The sequence below is a fragment of the Bufo bufo genome, chromosome 7 (assembly GCF_905171765.1).
Source record: "Bufo bufo chromosome 7, aBufBuf1.1, whole genome shotgun sequence".
NCBI classification, from domain to species: Eukaryota; Metazoa; Chordata; class Amphibia; order Anura; family Bufonidae; genus Bufo; species Bufo bufo.
The window spans coordinates 116,292,814-116,316,878 of NC_053395.1; the positions used below are offsets into that span (position 1 = coordinate 116,292,814).

Below are 24,065 nucleotides of genomic sequence, written 5' to 3' on the forward strand. Positions count from 1 at the left end.
TGGAGCTGTGATTGCTGCAAAAGGTGGCTCTACAAAGTATTGACTTTAGGGGTGAATAGTTATGCACATTTATGCACACTGTTATTTTGTCATATTTGTTGTTTGCTTCACAATAAAAAAACAAAACAAAAACTAACATCTTCAAAGATGTAGGTATGTTTTGTAAATTAAATTACGCAAATCCTCAAACAATCCATGTTAATTCCAGGCAGCAAAATACAAAAAAAGTCAAGGGGGATGAATACTTTTGCAAGGCACTGTATTTAAACAACTTAGTGTAAGTTAGTTAAATAATTATAGACTTATTTTGATGCAAACTCACAGGAGGACCAGGGAGGCCAGGGTTGCCAGGAAATCCACGATGTCCTTTAATTCCATTAGTACCACGTTCTCCTGCTTCACCCTTATCACCCCGCAAACCCTGAGGACCCTAAAGAATACATAAGCGCAATGGCATTAGAATTGAAATCAACATCAATCTATATTATTTATACACAATATATATAGTAAATGTGTGCTATAAAGGAAATGCTTAAAACTTACAGGAGCACCTCGAGCACCAGCAGGTCCAGAAGGACCAGCAGGACCAGAAGGACCCTAAAAAATAGAAATTGTACATGAAAATGTGCATTTATTTTTAGACCACAAATATTAACATTCAACTTCTTATGATTTTGAGTTGCCAATATTCTATAACTAATCCTAACCCATCTTATTAAAGCCTTTTTAAAACAGGGCAGACAACCTAGCTAACCAAATTAACATAGTTGCAGTGGTTTAGCAACTTTTAATTTGATAGTAATCGAAGATATGCATTACCTTTTAAGTAGAATGGAACGATTTGTTGTACGGTACCACTTTCTCAAATGTATTCTTATCAATTACGGTACTTTGTTTTAGCTGTTTAAATGTTTGATTTTCATTTTAAATAGCTTTATCGACCGCATGCAACTATTTAACTGTGACTTTTCAACAGTTTTCCATAGGAACTAGTAATGGACAATGTCTTTCTAATTTAAAATATGACATATCAAAATACAGTATCTATTTTATTGTAATTGACCCAATGATTTATTCTTACTTCCATATGCAGACATAGGAATTTATTTCAATCATCAATCTTATTTGACGTGTGAAACTATGAGACTATAGGAACCTATTCTCTTTATGGTATTGTTATGCATACCAGCAATTAATTTATTTGAAATAATTAAATAATATATTTGAGTACATCAGAGGTATAAATATGTTTAATTATTGTTAACAATATTATTCTTAAATAGAGCAGACTTACAGTTTCTCCTCTATCCCCGGATTTTCCCGCTGCACCAGCAGGACCTGGGGCACCAGGATGACCTGGTGTTCCAGGAGCACCAGGAGAGCCATTTTCACCACGATCACCCTGCGAAAGAGCCAAAGGTACACTAAATTAACAAAAAAAAGTTATTTAAAGAATGAGGTTAGCTGTTGGTAAATTTATGAACTAGATACTTACCTTTGGACCAGTAGATCCATCCCGTCCAGGTAAACCATCACTACCTGGATTGCCCTAAATGAACAAATATCTTACAGTTAGTCTTTAATGCATGTTATATAAATAAGAAGGAACTACCCCTCCAGTGATAGCTGTACAAAACCCAAAATGTATTATTTATTATTCCCTCCAATTAGTACAATAAAGCGTTTATTCAAACAATATAATGAGGTAGTAATAGTAACTTAAAATATTTATTTGTCATAAGCTGTGCTATACTGTAAGTAACTTACATCTCGTCCACTTTCTCCAGGAGGGCCATTAAGACCAGAGGGACCTGGTGAACCTGGAGAACCACGATCACCAGGTGACCCATTAGTACCTGGTTTACCATCTTCACCCTTGAAAATAAAACATTAAGTGGTGCTTAAATGATCTTTGGGTTAATTTATATGAATAAGACTGAATCATACAGTGACAGAATAATAATTAACATAACATGATACAAGAGATTGGTATATAAATAGCTCAAATAATTCAGAAATGCTATTTAAAATAACATATAATGGAAGCAAAGAAATAAGCAATACCTTGAAACCTGGAAGGCCAGGACTGCCAGTTCTACCTTGCAGGCCAGGTAATCCTACAATACCACGGGTACCAGATGGACCAGAGATACCAGAAGGACCTGGAGCACCCTGTGAAAGAAAAAAGAAAATAAATATATTATTTAACACTTTATTTAATGTTTATTACCATAGATCCTGGAGGACTTCTCTATGCATTGAGAGATAGAATAATTTGCAATACTTTGCAATACATTGCAAATATGAAATGTTTAAATGTGCTCAAAATTCATACTTAGTGTCAATGTGAGAATTCAGAAGAAACAATACAGAGAATACTAACCGATTCTCCTCGAGAACCTGGCTGACCTCTCTCTCCTGGTTGACCAGGCTCACCCTTTGGACCTGCAGAACCCTGACTTCCAGGAGCACCAACACTGCCTGCTGCACCCGGAGGGCCATCTTTTCCTGGGCCACCAGGAGGACCAGGTGGACCAGCATTGCCCTATTAATAAGAAAAAGGTTTCAGGTTAGGTGAGTGAGTACAGTGAATTAAGCATACCACAAGTCACTTAGTCTTATGAAGCAGACAATTAAATGGCATAATTGCTAATAAATGTTGGGAGTTGGCATAAAGGGGAAATTAGCCACATAGCATTCACCAATATAATGTTAATATAATTCAAAATATTATTCGGAAGAAATGTACATAGGTACTATGCTAAAGGGGTTTTACAGGAATAACATATTGATGACTTATCCTATATATTGATGGCCTACCTATAGGATGGGCCATCAATATCAGTTGGGGGCGGTCTGACACCTGACATCCCCACTGAGCAGCTGTTACCAGCAGCTTCAGTTCCAGAAGTAAGCAGTGTATAGAGCTAGAACACCACAGCCTTGTACACTGTGTAGTGGCCATTCACTTGAATAGGAGCTGAGGTGCAGTACCAAGGCCACAACACTGTGTTCAAGGCTGTGGTGTTCTAGCTCCATACACTATTTACTTCTGGAACTGCAGCTGCCATTAACAGCTGATTGTTGGGGGTGCTATTTGTTGGACTGTACACTACTGATCCTGATAACCTATCCTATGATTAGTTCATCAATATGACAGTCCTTAAAACATTTGCTATATTTTGGTATGTTTATAAATATTGGTATTGTAAATATGTTGGTAAATCTATGGTGAATAATAGTAGGATCAGAGATAAAACTGTTAGCAATTATCAGATAATATTAAAGATGCCAAGCTTTTCTTTAAGTAGTATCTACTTACATTAGATCCCGGAGGTCCAGGTAAACCACGAGCACCTGGAAAACCAGCAGCGCCCTGTAAATAATAAAACCAATATGGTGGAAAATTTTATGTCAAGAATTGAAATTCCCAATATTGCCTTAAGAATTTACATACAGAGTTGTGGTATTCGTAAACAAATCTTATAGTCAGTCTGTGGATAAATAATATGTGACTCCAAATATAGCCCCATCCCCAAATGACACTGGTGAACAATAAGTGTACTGTAACAATTTTGTTGATTTTTTGGTTCAAATCATCAAATGTATAAAAAGTCAACTCAACTGATAAAACATATGAGCATTGAAATACTAAGAGTAAAGGGATTCCCTGGGCTTTTAATAGAAACTATTCCTTCTTCTAACTTTTGGAAGAGAGATCCTTAGTTTAATACTTGCTCCACCGATGCCACCGTCTCAGCTGCACTCACAAAGGCTGTGGGCTATTCTGCCAACGTCCTGACCGGATGTGTTTGATTCTTTTCCTGCTCAGCTGCATTTACTACTATGCAGCTTAACAGGAAAAGAGCCACACACATCCAGTCGGGACTCCAGCAGAAGAGCCCGCTGCCTGTGTGAGTGCAGCTGAGACAGTGACATCGGTGGAGCAAGGGACAAGTATTAATCTAACAATCTTTCTTACGCAGGTTAGAATAAAGAACTGTTTTCAATAAAAGCTCAGAAAACCCTTTAATGTATGAATATCTAATAATTATTAGTATGTATTAGTATGTAATAATAATACACATTTGTAAAAGTTATTTTGCCAGAATCTGACAATTATGAATTTGTCTATACAATGGCAGTTTCCTATATATTTGAACTATGGTATATGATTTCTAAAGCTGGGAAATAAATACAAGCTTGAAAGAATATTTATACAACATTATAAATTAAATAAAACTTATCCACTCACAGCTGTGCCTGGAGCACCGCGATCACCTTTAGCTCCTTGGGGACCATTATTACCCTGTGATGAGAAGGTGGATTAGCAGATAAACCTTAAATATGCAAATCTGGATTAAATATTAAAATTAAATAAAACATAATACACAATAATAATAATGAAGTAAAATTAAATAGATTAAAAAAAACTCACAGCAGGACCAGGCCCTCCAGCAGGTCCAGCAACACCTGAAGGACCAGGCTCTCCTCTTTCACCAGGACCACCTTTATCTCCTTTGCCTCCAGGTTCTCCATTCTGACCCTAAAGACAATTGACATAAAGAGTTATATTACCAGTAAAATTAAGTCTTCTAAGCTGATGTCATAAAACTTACACAGTTATAGTATAGCTTGAAGATACTGTTCATTTTGGTTTAAACTCACCAATTGTAATGATTAGCACTACCACTTACAGTTCTCCTCAGAGTAGTAATAGACACACTAAGATTTGTTTCCCCTATTTGCAAGGGAGCTGGTATACGTAATCATTTGTCTAAGAAATTTACATATTGACTTAGGGCTCTTTCACACTTGCGTTGTTCTTTTCCGGCATAGAGTTCCGTCGTCGGGGCTCTATGCCGGAAAAATCCTGATCAGGATTATCCCAATGCATTCTGAATGGAGAGAAATCCGTTCAGGATGCATCAGGATGTCTTCAGTTCAGGACCGGAACGTTTTTTGGCCGGAGAAAATACCGCAGCATGCTGCGCTTTTTGCTCCAGCCAAAAATCCTGAACACTTGCCGCAAGGCCGGATCCGGAATTAATGCCCATTGAAAGGCATTAATCCGGATCCGGCCTTAAGCTAAACGTCGTTTCGGCGCATTACCGGATCCGACGTTTAGCTTTTTCTGAATGGTTACCATGGCTGCCAGGACGCTAAAGTCCTGTTTGCCATGGTAAAGTGTAGTAGGGAGCGGGGGAGCAGTATACTTAACGTCCGTGCGGCTCCCGGGGCGCTTCAGAGTGATGTCAGAGCGCCCCATGCGCATGGATGACGTGATCGCATGGATCACGTCATCCATGCGCATGGGGCGCTCTGACGTCATTCTGGAGCGCCCCGGGAGCCGCACGGACGGTAAGTATACTGCTCCCCCGCTCCCCACTACTACTATGGCAACCAGGACTTTAATAGCGTCCTGGCTGCCATAGTAACACTGAACGCATTTTGAAGACCGATCAGTCTTCAAATGCTTTCAGTTCACTTGCGGTGCTACGGATCCGGCGGGCACTTCCGGCAAATGGAGTACACGAAGGATCCGGACAACGCAAGTGTGAAAGAGCCCTTACTGATGTTTTGTAAACTTGTTTTACTTCTGGTAGTTAAATAATGTGATCCTAGATGGAACTTGAAGGATCTCACAGCATTTGCTATGTAGATAGGAATTCAGTTTCTCTATTTATTACTATGAAAGTCTCAATGTCAGTCTGTTAGCAATGAATAGAGAAGTTGGCTTCCTGTCCACACAGCAGACACTGTTGGATCCAGAAAGCTTCAATGGGAGTCACATGGTCTAATTACCAAGTGATTATTGTACTATTTTCTGGTAAAATGCCAGGCACTCTGACAGAGACCCCGATGGACCACATTATAGTCAATGGGATTCATTGGGCATCTTTGGTTTCAGTGATGATTCAGCACTGTTGTTATTTTGTTGATCTGCTCCCAGGGCAACACAAAACAACAGAAATATCATTGATATAAATATACACTAATATACTTGCTCATATCTTATTCACCAGTATTCATCATGAACTGGAACATATGTCAGTCTTGGAAAGACAGAATACATCTCCAAACTTTTCCTCTGGGAATAAAAGCTCCAATGAAATATAGAACACAATCACAATCCAAATATGATCTAAAGGGTCTTAAATCCAAAACATAACTGGGATCATTTATCAAACTGGTGTAAAGTACAACTGGCTGAGTTGCCCATAGAAACCAATCAGATTCTACCTTTTAGTTTTGACAGCTCCTTTGGAAAATAAAAGGTGGAATCTGATCGGTTGCTATGGGCAACTAAGCCAGTTCTACTTTACACCAGTTTGATAAATCACCCCAAATGTGTTTCAGGAACACAGCCTTTTCTTCTGATACAATTGGACAATAATTCCAGTCCAATTGTTTCTGAAAAAGGTGCTGTGTCCCCCAAAACATATTATGTTTTGGTTTTAATACAGACCCTGTGGATCCTCTTTTGATAGTAATTGTGTCCTATATTTCATTAGAGCTTTCAAAAGCTCTCTGTGCCTGCATTATTTTGATATCTGGAGAACTCATGTGACGGACACTAGACATTTACAGCCAAGAATCCCAACTGATTAATTTATGATTCTACAGTTGTAGCTTACCATAACAGCATTAGGTGAGAGTACAACCTAAAGTTCTATATTCCTTTTCTGGCTATACTACCCTATATTTTCTCTAGCACAATGGCGTAGAACAAATAATGTTTTTTTGAGCTTTACCAATTATTTTCAGACATAATCATCAGAATATATTTTGTCCTTAAATGAAAAACTAAAAATGTAGGTAATATAGATGTGAACAACTGTCAAGTTCTTTGTAAGCTTAGTGTATTTTTGTAACAAATTATATAAAATATCAAGACTGTCAGAAATGAGGAAAAACAAAAAAAAAATGGGGAATAGAAGCTCCATAATGTATATACTTGAGCCATTTACAATTCCATACACTATCGTTTTATTTGTGGAAATTGTATCTAGAGGTACTTACAGGTGCTCCAGGAAAGCCAGCAGGACCAGGTGGACCAGTTTCCCCTCGTTCTCCCTAAAACATAAAAATAAACAATTATAAACTGTTAGTCATATGTCGATTGAATGTTCTGTATTAAAGGGGTTGTGCAGGCAATAAATATTAATGACCTATCCTCAGGATAGTTCATCAATATCAGATCAACGAGGGTCTGACACCCAGCACCCTTGCCAATCAGTTTGATAAGGGGCCGCTCCATGCGAGCTCTACTTCCTGTTCAGTACACTGCCTGTCATCTCAGAATCAAGTGTAATTACAAGTTCTCCCTCTGTTCACTTGAATGGAGTTTGTACTTGAAATTACACCTCTCTGCTGCTGCAAGGGAGACTACATGTAGTTTAATGACCAGAAAGCAGGGCTTGCATGGAGCACTGCCCCCCCTTCAAACGGCTGATTGGTGGAGGTGCCAAATGTCAGAGCCCCATCTATCAGATAATGATTACCTATCCTGATGATAGGTCCTCAATATATAACAACCCATTTTAGCAATTCTGGGAAGTGGACTGTTGCAGCATAAACCAGTCAAATATGGATACCATATTTATGGTAGAGAATAGTATGTTTTGCTGCTTTATTTTGCATCACAAATTATCAATTGGCACCTAGATTGAAGCATATGGCATACATTTAGATATATGCAAAATGATTCTGTTAATATTCGAGCAAACCAATATTATACTAATTGCATCAGATAAATTTAAAATAAAAAGAAATGGTAAGCAGTAATTATTGTAAGTCATGAATTTACTCAATAGTTGTTTTGAGAAAAAAATATTACTTTCAAAGACATGCATTGTCTTTCATAAAGTAAATATATATTTATTTGAGCCTTCAAGGCTAGTAAATAATTGTACTTACAGAACCGCCACGTGCACCAGTAGGCCCAGGAGGTCCAGCTGGGCCACTATCTCCCTATAAAAGACAATTGATTTTGTTAATCAATAGCAATGTATGAATTGGAGATGAAGCATGAGAACTATTATATAAAGAAAAGACAAAAACATTACCTTATCTCCAGATGGACCAGCAGGACCAGGAGGACCAATAGGGCCAGTAAGTCCCTACATAAAGAGATTGAATATTTCTTAAATAAACATATCACCGAGTAATTATTCCTTGTGTATAAACCAAAATAATATGCTATAGATAAATAACACACATTAATAATGTAGAATTCTACAAATTTACCCTCACGCCATCTTTTCCTGGAGCTCCATCTGAACCTGCGCCACCAGGTTCACCCTAAAACAGCAATAGAATATTTTAGATTATTTCAAGAAATGATTGCCATTTTTTACATATAAATTGATCTGCTTAATAGAAAAAAAAATAAGAAACAGACCTTCTCTCCTTTTGGCCCAGGACTTCCAAATGCTCCCCTTTCTCCAGGCATTCCTTGGAGACCAGGCGGTCCCATTGCTCCAGATGGGCCAGATGGACCAGCTGGTCCCTGGAAAGAAATATAAATTATTTAGAATGCATTAAAACACATGATTTTAAATTACCTAATATAATATAATTAACGCTTATTGGTTACATTTATCAATACTATGCACTATATAAATGGTGCACTAGTCTCACACCAATGAACTATGCATCAGTGACCACCCTGTTGATGAATATGCCATTGTTTTACCTGTTTTGAAACACTTTTCTAGATGACACTGGTGCCACACTAAAATAGCACATCTTTTTTCCACACATTTATACATGTTGGAAAAATTGGTTCACATACAGTACTTTAAATGAAGCCTGGCTGAAATATTTCCAATGTATTTAGATCACAAAATGCCCTATATAACAGATTTAACTTCAATGTTATAAAATATGCACAGCTCTATATAGAACAACTTCAGACATAAAACACTATGAAGAGTAAATGGGTTATTTGCTTATTCTAACTTTGGTTCCTCCTCTATATATACCTTTGCACCGTCTGGTCCAGGAGGACCAGCACCTCCTCTTGCACCGGGAGTTCCAGGAGAGCCTTGCACACCTCTTTCACCAGGTACACCATTTTCTCCCTAAATAAAATAGCAATTAGTGCATGAACACACTTTACATATTACTGAGCTATCAGCATATCACAGTGATAAATAAATGAGCCGATTTAACACAGTAGAATGGACTTAATCAACTCTTTATGATTATTTAAAGGCTATGTACACTTTAGGTGTATCTATTATTAAAATTATTATTTCATTGCATCTTTTAGAGCCTAAAAATCTTTTTTTCTGATACATTTTCATTAAATATTTGACTCTGGTGGCCTTTTTTTACCTGTTTGCTTTAATGCACACAATATAGGCTGATCTGTTCCTTGTTCAGAGAAATCCACTAGAGAAGTTGTCTAGTAGCTCACTTTGTAACTTTAATATTTTTCTCCAAAGTGGTTATAAACATTCATTTAACTGAAATATGGTTTAATATAGTTTAGGATTTCAGCTTAAATGAGTGTTTATAAAAATTTAGGAAAAAAGAGATAAAAGCTGCAAAGTGAGCCATCAGACAGCTTTACAGCTTCTCTCATGGGTTTCTCTAAACAGGGAAGATCAGCCTGCATTGTCTGCAATTGTATATACATTACTTAACTTGATTAACTAACATTATCTGAGAAAATAATCATTAAGTATATTTGGGTTTTGGCTTTTGTTCATTTTCTTTCTTGATTAGTGTACAGTCAGCTTGTTGATTGCCATTTGGTATTTAAAGAATGGTTGAATATGCATGTGTGAGAATTGTTTAAGGGGGTTATTCACCCTTGGTGACCTTTTCTGCTGAACCACCAGCTTGGCTGGACTCACGGAGGGCAAACTTACCTGATCCCCATCGCTGTGTTCCAGTAGCGGCTGGCCATAGTGGTGATGTGTCACCCTTGTGTCATGTCACTGGGTCATGTGATGCATGGGTTACATGTCACAATTGTGTCTAGTCGTTGACTGCAGGGGCAATGTGACCCATGCCAAACCAGATGTTGATGTGGGGAGTCCCAAGACCTACAGTACCTAGGGTGAGCGATGGAGCTAGAACTCAGTAGCAGAGATCAAGTAAGTATGATTCCCACTGCTGGTCTGGCCATGCTGAGGGGTCTGCAGAAAAGGTCCCCAGTGGTAAAGAAAATATCCCTTTAATACCATTATGTTAAATTAAATGCTCATCAATAAAATGTGTAATTGTTATTTTAATGATTTTATACCCTCTATTACTTTTTATATTGCCATAAAAAGATACAAATCATGGGAAAAAAAGGAAGTAAACCTGATTGACATTAATTGTGTGAAATATCCTGCATAATGGACTACCTGAGCCAAATATGGTCATAATCTAACTGTAAAAGAAGATGACAAAGACAATATTTTTGTTTTATTGTGAATGATCTGTTTAGTTAACCCTATAGGTCATAAACTGAACAATGAAAAAACATAAGAAGGTAATTTTGGAAGAATGGAATTTACTGTTCTGAAAGAGCGGTGCAATTAAACAACCATGAAATCACATCATCTGTGGATGCTTTTGAGTAAATTTTATTAAACATTTTTTAGCAATAAAACAGGAATATAAAGCTTACTTTACTGCCTGAGTTTCCTGGAGCACCAATTTCACCCTTTGGTCCCTACAGACAAAATAAATTGTTGAATTATAATGATATAATTCATATTATGGTCGTCATCATCATCACATTATCATCACTATTATTTGAAAAACTATGTGTGTTTTAACATACAGTTTACATACAATCACATTATTCTATTTAAAATGGAATTTACAGAATAGTTTAATGTGATAATATATATATATATATATATATATCTTGTAAGAAGGTACAAGGACTCATCCTGGATGATAAGCATGTGTCACCGAGGTTCCTGGCCTCGGTGGAGTAAGAGACAGTTTTCTGTGTCAGCAGCAGTGACACCTTGCTAGCTAGTATGGCTGGAAATAGCTGATCCGGGACGGCTCTTACAGGGAGTAGTCAAAGTGCTGGGTGGGTGACTACTCCCCACGGTCCAGGCCGGGTTTTGGCAGCACCTGGCTGTCCTTAAATAGGCAGCTGGGCTCAGCAGAGAGGTCTCTGTTTTTGGGATCTGAGGCTTTGTGCCGTGCTGCAGAGCTGAGAGCCGCATGCTGTGGAAACAGGCCCCCTGAAGCCTGCTTTGGACTACTGGAGGCATAACTGCAAGCAAGGTGAGTTGTGTTGTATGAACTTTCCATTGTGTGTGAATTAACACCAAGACTGCAAAGTTACGGGCTGTTTTGTACAATTGCCTCAAGTGTGAATAAACACTGACGTTTTGAGTTAAGAACTTGTATTTTGCCTCAGTACTGCGCTCGCTTACCCTATCTACCAGAGCGAAACCCCACAATATATATATATATATATATATATATATATATATATTACACATATACAGGCAGACGCTATCTGAATTCACTTGCCTATTTCCACTGATGACACAAAGTGGAAGCCCTGGCGGCCCACCAAGTCTATGTTTCCAAGCAAAAATCAGTGACTGCGGTGGTCACATGGCATACTTTACTGGCATCAATGTGCACCACTGCACTATGATACCAGTAGTACTACATACCATAGTTAATACACCTCTGAAAGGGGTGGTGCTTGTGACCCTCACTGATCTCTAGAAAAATTGGGATGACTTTAAATTGAGTGGCAGAGTGCATGATCGACTGGTGACAGCCTCTCCATTCAAACTCCTTCACATTGCATGACCACAGGGGCTTGAGTTGAGAGGCTCATGTTGTGTGAACATCTTAGGGCCTGTGGTATACAGCATAAACTCAGCGCAGATATTAATATTTTTAATTACATTTCATTAAGAAAAAACTCTTAATTTCCAAAGTTACTTACAGCTTCCCCAGGTTTTCCATTCTCACCAGAGGCTCCAGGAGATCCAGGCATTCCCTATAAGAATGCAGAAACTTTTACTTGTATAAAAAGACTAAATTGTCTTGGAAGAAAGAGTATATGAGACTATACACTTGATTCCACAGCAGTCTAAATAGCTAATTTCAGGAAAATAAACACAGACAAGCTATGATATAGACTAGTAGTACCGCAACAACTAATAAGAACTAAAGATGGCCTTGCGGTTTGCCCAGCGGTCGTTTCGCTGCGAATATTGCTAGTTCGCGATTCGCCGAACATGCGAACATATGGCGATGTTCGCATGCGCCATATTATTTTGCATTCCACCGAATTTTGACCCATGACACATCCATCAGGTGGGACAGGACAGACAATTGAGATGTTTCAGCACATGGACACACCCCCACCCTATAACAGTACCCATTCTGGCAGCCATTTTACATTCTGTGTTTTGTCAGTGTAGGGAGAGGTTGCTTTGTGGAGCAGGGACACACTGTTAGAGACACAAAACGCTAGCTATTAGGGCCACAAAAGTCCTTTTAAGGACTCGTATAGGTGTGCTATCAATAGGTGTGATACACTAAGTGGTGTGATATGCTTATAATATACTTTCTAACATAGAAAGTATATTATAGTGCATTTGTATTGTGCAGCAGTTGTGTGCGGTTCTGCTTCGATACCGCAGCTATATAGAGGGACAAACGCTATTGGAATAATTAATTGAAACTGGTGTAATATACAAGTTGCCCCCCAAAAAACTCTTTAGGGGTTCGATATACCCGCTACCAGAGCTGGCACAATTTGCCATGGAACTCTTGGCTTGCCCCTCGTTGAGTGTCCTGTCAGAAAGGATGTTCAACGCAGCAGTGGGGATCGTGACCGATAAGCGGACTCGCCTAGCTCACGACAGTGTGGACTACCTGACATTTCTAAAAATTGGAGGCATGGATCTCGGAGGAATTCAACTTCTGTGATGACCACGACTTAAAGAATTTCCTTATGCCAGCCCACACATATCTGCCACCATCCAGAACAAAAAATGGTCCTTGTCTTACAGTAGGTATATACAGCGGCATAAAAGGTCTTTTCTGTCAGATGAATGCCTAGTTTTTTGGGCCTGTACTCCACTGGCCTACAGTAAAATTGTCATTCAGTGACCGCCTAATGTACCCCCAGCCACATAATCACATGTTCTTTTCTGTCAGGCGAATGCCTAATATTTGGGGCCTGTACTCCACTGGCCTACAGTAAAATTGTTATTCAGTGACCACCTAATGTACCTACAGCCACATAATCACTTGTTCTTTTCTGTCAGGTGAATGCCTAATTTTTGGGGCCTGTACTCCACTGGCCTACAGTAAAATTGTTATTCAGTGACCGCATAATGTACCTCCAGCCACATAATCACTTGTTCTTTTCTGTCAGGTGAATGCCTAATTTTTGGGGCCTGTACTGGCCTATAGTAAAATTGTTATCCACTGACTGTCTAATATACCTCCAGCCACATAATTACTTGTTCTTTTCAGTCAGTTAAAAGGCAAATTTGTGGGGCCTGTACTCCACTGGCCTACAGTAAAATTGTTATTCAGTGACCACCTAATGTACCTCCAGCCACATAATCACTTGTTCTTTTCTGTCAGGCGAATGCCTAATTTTTGGGGCCTGTACTCGCCTACAGTAAAATTGTTATCCACTGACCGTCTAATATACCTCCAGCCACATAATCACTTGTTATTTTCTGTCAGGTAATTGGCTAATTTTTGGGGCCTATACTCCACTGGCCTACAGTAAAATTGCTATTCAGGGACTGCCTAATGTACCTCCAGCCACATATTCACTTGTTCTTTTCTGTCAGGTGAATGCCTAATTTTTGGGGCCTGTACTGGCCTACAGTAAAATTGTTATCCACTGACCGTCCAATATACCTCCAGCCTTATAATTACTTGTTCTTTTCTGTCAGGCGAATGCCTAATTTTTGGGGCCTGTACTCCACTGGCCTACAGTAAATTGCTGCTCAGTGACTGCCTAATGTTACCTCCAGCCACATAATCACTTGTCCTTTTCTGTCAGGTGAAAGCCTAATTTTTGGGGCCTGTACTGGCCTATAGTAAAATTGTTATCCACTGACCGTCTTATCCAACCTCCAATGTCATCTCAGAGGGGGTTTTCAGTGTGGCAGAGGGTTTTCACCCAACAGAGAAACTTGTCATCCACCAGTGTACTAAATGTCATGTTTGCAAATATTCATGGATCCATGCCTCATTTAGTTTGACAAACACCTGCTGCTGAGGCCAGTGAATAGTTATGCCATTGCTGACAGGGGCTATTTATACCACTGCCACTGTCTGCCTGCCATTATGTTCTGTACGATATGACTGCTGCTGCCACCACAACAGTAGCTACTCTATCTACTGTCACTACCATAACCCAGTACACAACCATCACTACTACTACTTCTTCTAAACAGCTGAACATACATTTACTGCTTTGCCTTTTCCATGCTGTGCTGCCACTGCTGCTTCTTCTATTGCTACATGACACTATTACTCTACACACCTTAGACCTTTCCCGTTCCAGATCCACACTGTGCTGCTGATCCCAAAAAGGGATAATTTCTGAAGGCCTGTTCAGAACAACTGTTCTGCCCCTGGACACTTGTGCAAAACAGGCGCTGTTTGTTAACACCATAAACCATATGGCTACCCATAACTATATATGTCAGTAACATTATTTACTATTGCTGTCATAATTGTTTTAAAGAGCTTAATGGGGGGGGAGGGGGTAGTGAGCAAAAATTCTGAAATAAAAAAATAAAAAAGAGAGAGAAGGCAATAGAGAAACAAATGCCCTAGAAAATATCTGAGTTTCATATACCAACCAAAAAGTCAGCAATGAAAACTACAACTCTTCCCACAAAATCAAACTAATATGTTTGAGTCTTTGAATTCAGCGACACAATATTATACTTTAAAGACATTTAGAGATTTTATTATGCAAAAGTAGAAAAATATAAAAAAAATTATAAATTAGGTATTGGAATAATTGTACTGGCCTGCAAAACTGTACTGACTAGAAGTTATTGTGTCACTTATAGCACACTAAAAACTATAACATCAAAACACAAAAAAACTGAGAGAATTGCTGTGTTTTTTCATGTGGTCATCCTCCCCCAAAAATATAAATATTATATAATACATTTGAAGTACCCCCAAAATTATGTCTTTATAAAAATGCAACTTGTCCTGCAAAAAACAAACACTCATACAGATATGTCAAGGGAAAAAACTTATGACTTTTGAATTATGCAGATTTAAAACATGAAATCGGTTATACAAATAGGTAAAGCTTTTCCAATATTACCTGGAAGCCAGGTTGACCTGTTGCTCCTGGTTCTCCTCGTTCACCTCCAGGACCCTAGTAAATGCACAAGTTTCTCAGTAAACATACAACATTTCAAAATCCCATTTTGAACTAATACAAACTTCAAAATTATTATTGTATGTAATTACTTCTCCTAAATTAAATTTTAGGTAGAATTATTTGGTTACAGACACTGCTAGAGACAGCATGATAAAAGTCTATGAAATCTATGATAAAGAGCTATGATTCTTAGAATTACATGCCGAAAAGCAATTATTTATAGGCTAAGAACATATTAATGGTTAAATGCAGTACTGTAAAAATACCAATACATTTTAATATGTTTTCGAAGTAAGCCTAATGTTTGCACTGCAGCAAACATTTTCTTTGCATCACATATCTTCTATACTTAAGGTATACGAAACATGCTAAAATTGTAAGAGTACTTACTGCTTCTCCTGGGGGACCTTGTGGTCCTGCATCACCACTCTTTCCAGGTAGACCCTAATAAATAAATTTTAATACATGGAATTATAATTTAAAACTCAATAAATAATAATAGTGTAAGTGAAAAAGTTCAGAATGACATACCTGTGGTCCCTGAGACCCAGGGCCACCTCTTTCTCCATTTTTGCCAGGTGCTCCCTATAGAAAAGTACAAAGGAATAGTTAGAAAAATATTACTTTAATACTCTTAGAAGTCATTTATGACATATTCTAATTATATATATAGTGCTATATACATAAAGTTAACAATAAATTACAAAGATTCCAACAAATGTTGGAGAGTACTTGCCTCATTACCCTTTGGACCTGGGAAGCCCATAACTCCAGGCTGACCTCTTGGGCCTGGTGGGCCGGGGTTGCCTGAACGTCCAGATTCTCCCGGAGGACCCTCAAAAGAAAAGTCAGGAATTCTTAAATTGCAATAAATCCAGCAAAAAGTAAGTACTGACAGGTCATATGTCAGACAAAAAGATTGAAAAATAATTACACCTCTCCTTTGCAAACAATTGCAATAACATGATTTTCAAAAGCAATATGATAAAATAAGCATCTTACTATAACAAGTACTATAAAAATGTTACAGCTTTTAACCAAACATTGAACACTTACAGAGGGTCCTGACTTGCCATCAGATCCAGGGCTACCTGGACTTCCTGTAAGACCCTAAAATGCAGAATAAAATATTTTACTCCATACTGTATGACTTAGCAGGTTATAATCTGATTTCCTTTTCAATAAATATCTGTAGTTTCATAACAATTTATTGTTTGCTTCCAAAATTAACAATATCTTTATCTTTCTCATTAATTAGATTAAAGGGAATCTGTCACCAGCGACCTCCCTATAAAATTGTTATCATAGACACATAGCTATGGTTCACATGATTAAAACACTATTTTTCTTTTCTTGAACTGACTCTCTGTCCAGAGTTTTGACATTTTTTTTTAATATGCAAATTCAGGCTTTGTTTCAATGATGAAATCACCACTGCTCTTGTTGCACCCAGGCTCCACTTCCTTCTGTGGCCAGACCCTCCCCAGCGAGGGAAGGGCTGACCACAGAAATTAGTGGAGCCTGGGTGCAACAAGAAAAATCGTGACACCCTCATTGCACCAAGACCTAATTTGCATATAAGTAAATGTTATTATAACAGATCAACAAAACAAAAACTAAGTTTTAATCAGGTGAACTACAGCCATATGTCTTTGCAAACAGGTGAATTGGGAGAGGATTGCTGATGACAGATTCCCTTTAAGTTTACTGTCATCCTAATTTCACTATGAATTTACATCTAGGTAGGAAGCTGCATTATGCAGCAAGCACTTTTTAGCCTGAGAGATTGCAGAACTGAATAGACTGACAATTTCTGGTCTTACAATGTTTACAATGGAATGAAAAGTGCTACAAAACAGTACTATAATGCAACTGTAGCAAACATGAAAAGAATATGTGCATATAAATATTTACCCTCAATCCCGGTAGACCAGGGCCTCCATCTCTTCCTGATTCACCTTGAATACCTCTTGGACCAGGACTACCTGCTGGTCCACGTTCTCCTGCAGGCCCCTAAATATATATAAAAGAATAGTTTAATATTTAATTACTATTTATAATCTATCTATCTATTTACCTATCTATCTATCTAATAGAGAAACAAATTACCGTACCTTTTCACCCGGTACTCCATTGCTACCTGGGGGTCCACGGAAACCTGGAGCTCCCTGGAAGAGAATGCATATAGATATAACACTTTAGCTAAGTGTAATGGCTGTGAAATCAATGAGCTTGTATGCCATTTTTATCATTGATAAATATAAACATACATTTAAACCCTAGTTTCAAGAATATTATATCACAAGACTAATATAAATTACATTTGGTTCAGTATAGGATTTACGGTATAGGATTTACGACACAGGAGTCTATGGAGTCTTTGCATCACAGGAGTTTATGCCTCTTCGTATTAAAACCTACGTTAAACCTTAACATGGAGACTAAATGTAAAGTCTAACATCTACTGTATATTATAAACAAGCTGAAAAGTAATCACCTAAAAATTGTGCTCTGTATAAGTTTAGAAAATAACTGACAATTTCTACTGCATGAATTGTAATTTATATCTGAGCACTCATGCACACGAACGTAAGGGCTCCGTACCCGTGCTGTGGACCATGAATAGTGGTCCACAATGCATGGGCACCGGCTATGCGCACTCTGTTTTGCGGATGTAGACACATTAACTTGAATAGCTCCGCAATCCGCAACATACAACAAAAGATAGGACATGCCCTATCTTTTGTGGTGCTGAGCTACAGACCCGAAAGCCCATGGAAGCACTTCAGAGTGTTTCCCTGGGCTTCCGATCTGTGCCTCCGCCACTCAAAATATAGGAAATGTCCTATCTTTTGCCATATGTTGCAAATACATGTCATAAAATGGTCAGATGTAATGTTATTTCTCACACACCTAGCATATTCTGAAATGTAAATTAAACAAGTATGCACCTCCACAATTAACAAATAAAGTGTTATGATTTTTTGTGTTATTGTCAGGCTCAGACTGACCAACAGAGCTAAGGGGGAAAAGTGGACCCCTAGTTCCCCTCACAAGTGGCACCTGACATTGACTACACTACATATGAATAGCATCTCCCCCAGCCTATGTTCATATTAAAAACAGGTAGATTATTTAACAAAGTACCTAGTTTATAGATGTATCTGGTGGCTGAGATGTCTTCTAGGCACTCAGGCAGATCAGCCAGCATCCCCTTTCCCCAGGGAACTGCCCTGTAAAAGTCACTGCAGGGGCCCCCCATAATCATCTTATAACATCTTGCTGCTTCTGCGGCTGTGTGAGCAGATTGAATTTCCATATAGCTATACAGTAGGTCTCCAGAATACATTTTACTGATGGGCCCCAGGCACCCCAGTCCGACACTGACTGTCATCATATTTATCTTTCATTTTCATAGTACATCATATCTGGCAGTTAAACATGGCTGTTTATGCACAAAAAGTGCAATACTAGACATGGTTATTAGATTAAATTGAAACCCGAGCAAATGCAGTGCTACAAAACATGTCACCTGTATTTTAAAGAATGTAACTAAACCTACTCTGTCTCCTGGAGTTCCAGGTAACCCATTTGTTCCTGGTTCACCATTCACTCCTTTTTTTCCTTCTTCACCCGCAGGACCAGGTGCACCTGGAGTTCCAGCTTCTCCCTTAACACAGTAATATAACAATATCAACATACCATAGTTATTTAAGTAAAAATGCTTTTTTTTAAATTACAGAATAGATCTCAAATATATCCAAGGACTTACACGTTCTCCCCTTGCACCATGCTCTCCTTTAGAACCATCTTTGCCAGGTTCACCCTAAAAATCAAAGTCATAAGGTATTATCTAGACCTAATATTGAAATGAACATTATATTATATAACATATACCATAGTTTTTTGGCTCTTGCTTTACTTCATTACACATTTTAACAAAATTGCTGGAGCAAAACACAGGTTTTATCTTGTATAAAAATACATTCATTATTTAGATCAGTTTTACTACATTCTAAGAAAAGTTGCAAATAAATTACTTATGACAAACACCTCCTGAAACAATGAATATACACTGTAAATCATTTTAATGAAGAAATAGTAAATTACCAAACAAAACTTTTCTTTAATGTATTTATGACATTATAATGTTTCAGATAATGCAATTGTCTTTGGTTACTTACTGCTGCACCACGCAAGCCAGGGGCTCCATTAGTTCCAGTTGGACCAGGAGGACCACGAGCACCAGACAAACCAGGAGCACCAGGAATACCAGCAGGACCCTTTTGAGAATAAAAATAATTTTAAGTTCCTTTGCACATATTGTAATAAACCAAACCAAATATGCTTTCCATGCTCTGTCATACTTACAGTTTCTCCTTTGCCACCTGGATTGCCATCTCTACCAGAAGGACCCTGAATTAATACATTTAAGTTAATGAAGTTGAGTTATTTAATTGTCATATTAAATGTGAATAAAAATAAACATGTATATTGAATATACACATTTAAAATATATGACTGCTTACAGCAGATCCAGTTGAACCAACAGGACCTTGGGGGCCTGGTTCACCTCTACCCCCTGGAGATCCATCAGAGCCACGAGGCCCAGGTGATCCAGCTTCACCCTAAACAGACAAAAGAAGTATGTTTTATAAGCTTTAATAACCATAGTCAAAACTGGTATCCACTCCAACTTCTACACAAATGTCAAGCTCTTGTAAAAATTGTAATTAATTCTGTTTTTATTCTTCAGGTAAAATACAATAGCAATGAGAAACAGAAATACATTTTATACTATATTCATATATCTCTCCAACTTTCAAGGTATGCTCTGGGAAAGCTCTAAGTACATCCATAGGCCGCATTTACCTGTCGATTGCCAAAGAGTGTACAGGGCTTATATAACGCTGGTATAATTTTTTTCTCAACTGTATTGCACTTTTCTATACAGCTTCCAAAATAACGTATATCACATAGTATACAGTTTCTTCTTTAAATGGTAGCCTACAGCTAGCATAAGTTGCTGTATGGCTATTCAGTGACATATTTCAAAGCCGTTCTCTGAAGTAAATGTCTGGAGGTTTAAACGTGGCATGTGCAGAGCCTTAGTGATGTACCATGATTCAAAAAGCATGGTGCAAAAGTGAAGGCCTATAGCCATTATACAAATCACTAGAGATGAACGAATTACATGTTATGAAATTCGCTCATGCTTCGTTTGGTGGTAAAAGCAGAATTGCGTTATGGATTCTGTTACCACGGACCATAACGCAATTCTATGACGGAATGCATAATGGAATGCCTTTAGAGGCATTCCGTTATTCATTCCGTCATAATAGAAGTCTATGGGCTGCCCTGCATAACGGAAACGGGACGGATCTGTTTTGAAGCCCATAGACTTCTATTATGACGGAATGAATAACGGAAAGCCTCTAAAGGCATTCCGTTATGCATTCCGTCATAGAATTGCATTATGGTCCGTGGTAACGGAATCCATAACCCAATTCTGCTTTTACCACCAAACGAAGCGTCAAAATATAAAAATTCGCTCATCCCTACAAATCACCACAGACAGACACACAATGATGTAATTACTAGTGATGAGCGGCATAGGCAATATTCGAATTCGAGATATTTTGCGAATTTTTGGCCGAATATTCGCCATAAATTCGAGAATTTGTGATCTTCAGTCATTATTTACTTGATTGTGAAAATCGGCAATGAAATATATTTGCGATAAAAATTTGCAATCAACACTAAGAGGTAGGCAACTTTCCCATTGGTTACTAGGGATGTTGCTATGTGCCGATGTTTGCGATAAAATAAATTTGCGATAAATTCGCCATAAATTCGTGATTAGAATATTCAACACTATTCGCGAATACGAATATATGTCACTATATTCGAAATATTCACGAATTATCGAAGTGGCGATATTCGCGATTAAAATTTGCAATTCTAATATTCACGCTCAACACTAGTAATTACTGTAATAACCACAATAAAAATCATGTTTCTACCACTAGTCTTATTTACTTATTACATGAATGTGTCCTGTGTGCTGACCCAGCACATGTATGTCATGTAACACTGCTTACTGAATATCAGGGTGTAAAGTATCACATGACTGATGCCATGTTTCAGTTAGGCCATGGATATATTACATAGGAGTGATGGGACATGGGCTATACCATTTTTCTGCATATAGGGGTCAACTCCCTGATATCAGAAAGGTATGTATGCAGAATTTTAAATACATGTGTATTATGCTGGTTTTACATCATATTATGAGCCTTCCGTCTGAAGTATATGCCAGGAGGATCCCCGATGTATACCTATGACGGAAGGCTGTAACGTATCCCACAGAATAGGCAAAGAGTGGGATACGTTGCTCATAGGTCCCCTCCTACCTAGCAGCAGGCTCCCAGCAGCACGGAACACAAAGCACTATGTCACTCCCGCTGCTTTGTCAGGTGACCCTTTCCCCAGGAAGTTCTGCAGCTCACAAGCTGCTAAACTGCCTTTGCCCCTCCTGTCAGCTCCCCTTCCCCCGCAGACACATCAGAACATGAGGATTTATATCTCCTCTGTCCTCCTTCAGCTGTCTGTACCAGAGGCTCAGGTCGCAGCAGTAGGACAGGGGAGTCACAAATCCTCCTCAGATTTGTGCAATACATAAAATACTCTTTTGTCCTCCGTCTAATTAAGCCCTAATGACACATTTAGAGTGTACGTCTGGAGGTTCCCTGAAGTACACGCTAAACGTAGGTGAAAAATGAGATGTGATCTCACCCAACTGTATGAATTCCTATTATATAAACAAATAAAGGAAAAAGTAAAATGAGGAATACTACTTTAAGTATCCACCCAGTGGCAGCAAAAGTTAATATGTTTATTATTGTACAGTTAAAAAGTGCCAAGTTTTCAAGTTACCTCCTGTGGCTCCATTCATTCTTTATGGGACTGCAGGAGATAGCTGAGTACATAAAGTGTGAAGATGTCGTTTTTTCTGATTATTTGAACTATATTTTTGTATCTGTTTATATCTGTTCATTTTGTTTCTGTTTGAGCCATGGTGGTCTGTAAATATACTGAAGATTAGTTTACAGGGAGTGCAGAATTATTAGGCAAGTTGTATTTTTGAGGATTAATTTTATTATTGAACAACAACCATGTTCTCAATGAACCCAAAAAACTCATTAATATCAAAGCTGAATATTTTTGGAATTAGTTTTTAGTTTGTTTTTAGTTTTAGCTATTTTAGGGGGATATCTGTGTTTGCAGGTGACTATTACTGTGCATAATTATTAGGCAACTTAACAAAAAACAAATATATACCCATTTCAATTATTTATTTTTACCAGTGAAACCAATATAACATCTCAACATTCACAAATATACATTTCTGACATTCAAAAACAAATCAGTGACCAATATAGCCACCTTTCTTTGCAAGGACACTCAAAAGCCTGCCATCCATGGATTCTGTCAGTGTTTTGATCTGTTCACCATCAACATTGCGTGCAGCAGCAACCACAGCCTCCCAGACACTGTTCAGAGAGGTGTACTGTTTTCCCTCCTTGTAAATCTCAGATTTGATGATGGACCACAGGTTCTCAATGGGGTTCAGATCAGGTGAACAAGGAGGCCATGTCATTAGATTTTCTTCTTTTATACCCTTTCTTGCCAGCCACGCTGTGGAGTACTTGGACGCGTGTGATGGAGCATTGTCCTGCATGAAAATCATGTTTTTCTTGAAGGATGCAGACTTCTTCCTGTACCACTGCTTGAAGAAGGTGTCTTCCAGAAACTGGCAGTAGGACTGGGAGTTGAGCTTGACTCCATCCTCAACCCGAAAAGGCCCCACAAGCTCATCTTTGATGATACCAGCCCAAACCAGTACTCCACCTCCACCTTGCTGGCGTCTGAGTCGGACTGGAGCTCTCTGCCCTTTACCAATCCAGCCACGGGCCCATCCATCTGGCCCATCAAGACTCACTCTCATTTCATCAGTCCATAAAACCTTAGAAAAATCAGTCTTGAGATATTTCTTGGCCCAGTCTTGACGTTTCAGCTTGTGTGTCTTGTTCAGTGGTGGTCGTCTTTCAGCCTTTCTTACCTTGGCCATGTCTCTGAGTATTGCACACCTTGTGCTTTTGGGCACTCCAGTGATGTTGCAGCTCTGAAATATGGCCAAACTGGTGGCAAGTGGCATCTTGGCAGCTGCACGCTTGACTTTTCTCAGTTCATGGGCAGTTATTTTGCGCCTTGGTTTTTCCACACGCTTCTTGCGACCCTGTTGACTATTTTGAATGAAACGCTTGATTGTTCGATGATCACGCTTCAGAAGCTTTGCAATTTTAAGAGTGCTGCATCCCTCTGCAAGATATCTCACTATTTTTGACTTTTCTGAACCTGTCAAGTCCTTCTTTTGACCCATTTTGCCAAAGGAAAGGAAGTTGCCTAATAATTATGCACACCTAATATAGGGTGTTGATGTCATTATACCACACCCCTTCTCATTACAGAGATGCACATCACCTAATATGCTTAATTGGTAGTAGGCTTTCGAGCCTATACAGCTTGGAGTAAGACAACATGCATAAAGAGGATGATGTGGTCAAAATACTCATTTGCCTAATAATTCTGCACGTAGTGTAGAATCGTTTGTGGAAGGGAGTTTTTCTTCATGTGA

General features: G+C 38.5%; 1 protein-coding gene across 1 annotated transcript in view; it reads right to left on the reverse strand.

Moving 5' to 3' along the window:
• COL3A1 (collagen type III alpha 1 chain) overlaps positions 1 to 24,065 on the reverse strand; it is a 106,567-nt gene that overhangs the window by 22,069 nt on the left and 60,433 nt on the right. Inside the window, exons 16-45 of the mRNA XM_040439256.1 lie at positions 19,897 to 19,995; positions 19,739 to 19,783; positions 19,552 to 19,650; positions 19,140 to 19,193; positions 18,930 to 19,037; positions 17,482 to 17,535; positions 17,282 to 17,380; positions 16,424 to 16,477; positions 16,104 to 16,202; positions 15,899 to 15,952; positions 15,758 to 15,811; positions 15,308 to 15,361; positions 11,930 to 11,983; positions 10,631 to 10,675; positions 8,988 to 9,086; positions 8,405 to 8,512; positions 8,251 to 8,304; positions 8,070 to 8,123; positions 7,921 to 7,974; positions 7,024 to 7,077; positions 4,439 to 4,546; positions 4,256 to 4,309; positions 3,323 to 3,376; positions 2,384 to 2,545; positions 2,065 to 2,172; positions 1,768 to 1,875; positions 1,496 to 1,549; positions 1,295 to 1,402; positions 544 to 597; positions 323 to 430 (exon numbers count right to left, since the gene is read on the reverse strand). Coding sequence (XP_040295190.1) covers positions 323 to 430; positions 544 to 597; positions 1,295 to 1,402; positions 1,496 to 1,549; positions 1,768 to 1,875; positions 2,065 to 2,172; positions 2,384 to 2,545; positions 3,323 to 3,376; positions 4,256 to 4,309; positions 4,439 to 4,546; positions 7,024 to 7,077; positions 7,921 to 7,974; positions 8,070 to 8,123; positions 8,251 to 8,304; positions 8,405 to 8,512; positions 8,988 to 9,086; positions 10,631 to 10,675; positions 11,930 to 11,983; positions 15,308 to 15,361; positions 15,758 to 15,811; positions 15,899 to 15,952; positions 16,104 to 16,202; positions 16,424 to 16,477; positions 17,282 to 17,380; positions 17,482 to 17,535; positions 18,930 to 19,037; positions 19,140 to 19,193; positions 19,552 to 19,650; positions 19,739 to 19,783; positions 19,897 to 19,995 — 2,313 coding nt within the window. The remainder of the gene's footprint in view (positions 1 to 322; positions 431 to 543; positions 598 to 1,294; positions 1,403 to 1,495; positions 1,550 to 1,767; positions 1,876 to 2,064; positions 2,173 to 2,383; positions 2,546 to 3,322; positions 3,377 to 4,255; positions 4,310 to 4,438; positions 4,547 to 7,023; positions 7,078 to 7,920; positions 7,975 to 8,069; positions 8,124 to 8,250; positions 8,305 to 8,404; positions 8,513 to 8,987; positions 9,087 to 10,630; positions 10,676 to 11,929; positions 11,984 to 15,307; positions 15,362 to 15,757; positions 15,812 to 15,898; positions 15,953 to 16,103; positions 16,203 to 16,423; positions 16,478 to 17,281; positions 17,381 to 17,481; positions 17,536 to 18,929; positions 19,038 to 19,139; positions 19,194 to 19,551; positions 19,651 to 19,738; positions 19,784 to 19,896; positions 19,996 to 24,065) is intronic.